This window comes from Priapulus caudatus, unplaced genomic scaffold (assembly GCF_000485595.1).
Source record: "Priapulus caudatus unplaced genomic scaffold, Priapulus_caudatus-5.0.1 Scaffold897, whole genome shotgun sequence".
NCBI classification, from domain to species: Eukaryota; Metazoa; Priapulida; class Priapulimorpha; order Priapulimorphida; family Priapulidae; genus Priapulus; species Priapulus caudatus.
Genome location: NW_014577958.1, coordinates 112,794 through 117,430, shown reverse-complemented (window position 1 = coordinate 117,430; position 4,637 = coordinate 112,794). Strand labels below are relative to the sequence as shown.

Genomic DNA, 4,637 nt, shown 5'->3' with positions numbered 1-4,637 from the left:
CTCTTTCTATTTATCTCCATCTCTCGCTATGTCGCCCCCCATCTCCCCCTCTCTCTCCCCCTCTCTCTCTTGCTCTCCCGCGAGCTTACGGGGACAGCAGCAGCGTGTACATGCACTTAGCAGCGCCGACACCACCAGGGTCGTTCCGCTATCAATGACATCAATGACTGCATGAATGTCGCCTCACGGATAATTGCATTTGCCGCGGCCGGGCATTCCTCATGCAAATTGCCATCGATACCCCGCCAGAAGTTAATGTCCCCGGTCAACGTTCGGGCGCGAGTGGGCGGCTGGCTGGCTGGCTGGCTGGCTGGCTGGCTGGCTCGCTGGCTGGCTGGCTGGCTGGCTGGCTGGCTGGCTCGCTGGCTGGCTGGCTGACCGCGGGCAGTATTACAGCCTTCCTAATCGGAACAGCTTCGGTCAAACGCTCGGGGATTCGTTAGGGTGTGTGCATGGATAATCAGCTGCACGCATTCGTGCTGCATGCAGGCGAAACCCCCACGAGGTGTAACATCATCAGTAAAACATACCTGCGCTAATGACGCTTAGCATACCTGCACGACACTTTGGGGAAATTTTGATTAAAACGTGAAGTGCAGTGAAATGGGAAAGTATGTGTACATTTCACTATTTAAAAAAAACAGCATTCTACCTTGACATGTACAGTCAATTAAATTTAAAATTATGATGGGTATCCAAATTATGATGGTATCATTTAAATCTGCGCAGATTTATAACCTACACTGGTACTCCCATGTCCAAGTAACTCTGCCAATGTGCTGTTTGTTATCTAACTAATTTCTAATATGTGGCAAGGTGTAAGTTGACACGTACTAATGGACCACTATCCTAGTCAGGAAATTCTTAATGGAGTGATAAACTTCACCAGTTACCATGTCCAAGTGTTTGCTATAGCTGGTTAGGAAGGTCTGTTCTTACAGTGACATTGGAGTGACAGTACACCTTGGTACATGTACATAAGAAACGGATACATATCTACACACACACACACGCACGCACGCACGCGCACGCGCACGCGCATGCACACGCACACACACAAACAACACCCGTGCGCGCTACAATAATCATTTACCCTAGGCTCCTAGCTGCGACTCGAGGAGTGGTGGCACCAGTCTCCGCCCGACACTGATCGATAGCTATCAATTTTTAATGCATTTTTATTCTCGTCACCCTTGATTCGAATCCGCATCCTGCAAGCTCATTCGCAGCAGAGTATGGCTTCACCTCGAGCGTACGATCGCCGTTCGCTCGCTCGCTCCGCGTCTCGATCAATTACAAGTCAGCGATGAATTTACAATGCCGGCAGCCCTAATTGAAGGAAACACGCATACATGTAGCAGATGCATATATAAATACTTCATGGATCGCCCGCCGGATAAACATTGTTTGCTCTCACATCTGCGAAATCCCGTGCTTGTCACCGCGTCGGACCAGTAGATTAGAGGCCGTGTCACTCAGACGACGAATATTGATGACAATTCATTACCTCGGGCAAAAGCCAAGACCTTTTCAATCAGCTGCATTTCACCTGACATATAGTTTGACAAGACCGAGGTTGATTGTTCGTTTTCACGCGGTATGGTCGATACGGTATTATCGTGGCCTCTTTACAACAGATCTAGTAACTAGAAAATACAACTGAAAAGTGTGCATGTGCAGCAAGTGACCGAGGCTCCAGTATCTATAACCTTGATTATATTACCATGCAGTGAAGGCAGTTCAAGGATAGAGATGATGTCCAGGACGGTGATTGGATAGGATGATGTTTGTTACTGGACATGCTCTCTATCATTGAGCTGTGAAGGCTACATTGATTAGAGCCAGTAAGGAAGAGCGTTGGTGATGATATGTTACATAACATGACATATAGAAGACTAGTGAAGTGTACACATCACATAATTAATAGATAAAGCAGTGGTTAACGAGACTGTAGGCCCGGAGGTCCTGCTACGATGCTGGGTGAACACAGAACTTCATTTCACATGCGTAGAGTACCTCCATTTTAGTGCCAATTAAAAAAATTCCTGCACTAATTACTAGTACTACCTAGCACTTGCACTATAACGTCCATGCTTCGGATATAATGAGATAGAGTTTGCCATTATCCAACTGAGAGATTCTTGTGTCATTAATGATGACTGAAGAATGTAGTGAGAGTTGTTATTGTTAACTTAGGCTGTACAACTTAGGCTGACCAAGTTCTCGCTTCGTTCTAGGTATCTGTTCTGAGTTATGATACGAATTGAGGACAGATCGTTGGGATGCCTGAGACGGAGAAGACCTTTCTTATTATGTCCCTAACGCTTGATAAGGTAAGAAAAGTTAATAAATATGTACCTTTTTGAAGTAAACACAGAAGGTGGCGTCGACAGTAGATATTTCTCTTGCTGTTTATCAGCTGCCACGAGAAAATATCTTCGCATCGTGGCGCCATCTTCCGTTGCGAATTGTTACATAATGAGTGATGTGGTGGGCTTAGTAATAACATAATATTTGCTTTTTATCTTGCACACAGTAGGTAAATATTACTTTATTAATGCATATATTAATTATTACTCAGTGAAAAAAATCACGCAACTTCTCGCTAACCGTAGACTTGGATGTTACTGTATTTGTGAAAAATATTCCTGCTCTGCACCTCCCGTTGAACTTTTTGGTACGACCCATGTCACGTGATTATCAGCGCTGCCGCAGCGAGACTCGCGCTCGAGCTGAAGGCTAGTGTTCAGCCTCAGCTTATAGTTTCGTGAAGCATATACCTACGATTCAGAAATTCGAATCGATGTTGTCTCCGTTCTGTGTAGGAAATATGGCTCCTACTCTATGACAGGTGCAAATACGCGCGACCTTGACGATAGTGTGTTCATACTGCGATGCGCAACGTTGTGCCTATAGCGCCTGTTTTACAGTTTCGCTCCCGATCACACTCACAGCGCTACCTCAGTACCTGTACCTTGTTACAAGATACCCGTTATTTATCGCCCCAACTTTAATACGTGCTCCAGATTCTTACGCGTGGTGGTGCAGGGGCCATAGTGCTGATAACGTGCCCATCTCGGCTCGGTGTATATACCCGGATGGTCTCGCTCGATGGGCGTACCCTAGTGTTTGGTGTACCTGAGCTACTCGGTGGCTGTCAGTGTTCTGCTGCGTGTGAGTTTTACGGAGATTCGTGCTGCGTGGTTTTCAGCTGCTGGGAGTAGATGGAGTGCGAGCACCGATATCACCGGAGTCGGCGACAGACTGGATGGACGAGTGCAGCTCTTCTAGTGACGTTCTCGATGACGCCCTACTGAGACTCGTCAACCAGTGAGTGACACACGCACGCACGCACGCACGCAGGCACAGACACGTACGCGCACGCGCGCTCACACACGCACGCACGCACGCACACACACACACACGCACGCGCGCGCACGCACACGCACGCACGCGCACACGTACACACACACGCACACGCGCGCGTACACACGCACGCACACACACACGCACGCACGCACGCACGCACAAACACACACACGCGCGCGCACACACGCACACATAAACACGAAATGTCATTTGCATCAACATGCTTTTGCCAGCACTTTCCGTCATAATCCGCCATCTAACTAGCCGTGGTAAAGTCTCGGTCACTACTATAGCTAGCCCTAGAATACTATAGTGTACTGCCAGGGCAACTGCACTATATATCGCATATACATTGCCCTGTTTATCCTAGCATCTCATTGTATTTGCGCCTCACGTACGGATCGTACTGCACGTTGCATACATTTTTTTGTTCTCCGCGCTGCGCCGTATTCACCAGCGTAAGTTAATACGATCGAAATAGATTCTCGCAGGGGAAAAAATCACGAAGGAAGGTCATCGTTATTAGTTCTCGTGCGGATTTGATCCGTCCCCGCATGCAAGAGCGCGTTAATCCCTTTTCATAAAGTGTCATTCGGCACCAGAAATTAACACGGGCTATATGTAAATTGTAATACGCGCTCACTTACGGCTGCTCTATTCAGCGCGACGAGAGAGACAGCGCAAGCATTGATCCGCGAGCTTAGCTTCTTATCAGATTTCTCTTCATACGCTCGGTGCTCTCCGGTGTACGACACAAAGGCGTTCATAGTTCACGCGACGATAAATTGGTCCTCGCTATTTCCGCGCGATGTCGTTCATGCGGTTCTCACCCTGCGACCCCCCACCCACACACACACACACACACGCACGCACACACGCATGCACACGCGCGTACACACACACACACACACACACACACACACACACGCACGCACACACACACACACACACACACACACACACAACACACACACACACACACACACATCAGTCATGTCGTGAGGACAGGTGGGGTTAGTGAACGACAAGCCGGGGTTGGTAGCAATGTGGCCGCAGGGGCTGGTGGGATGACGCTGTCAGGTCTGGCAGATCAGGTAAGAGGGTAAGTTAAGGTAAAAGGCTAGTTAGGAAGCGAGCAGTGGCTTATAGACGTGCTAAACAATGTAGCGAGCACAAGAGCACGAGATAGAGAAATCATGCACGCGCGATAGAGAGGGGGAGAAAGAGAGAGAGAGAGAGAGAGAGAGAGAGAGAGAGAGAGAGAGAGA

The 4,637-nt window shown here is 48.3% G+C and overlaps 1 protein-coding gene across 1 annotated transcript in view; it reads left to right on the top strand.

Moving 5' to 3' along the window:
• Window positions 1-4,637, top strand: part of LOC106814282 (ankyrin repeat and SOCS box protein 10-like) — a gene marked incomplete in the record, with an annotated part of 36,511 nt that overhangs the window by 21,824 nt on the left and 10,050 nt on the right. Inside the window, 2 exon segments of the mRNA XM_014818577.1 lie at window positions 2,238-2,333; window positions 3,212-3,330. Coding sequence (XP_014674063.1) covers window positions 2,283-2,333; window positions 3,212-3,330 — 170 coding nt within the window.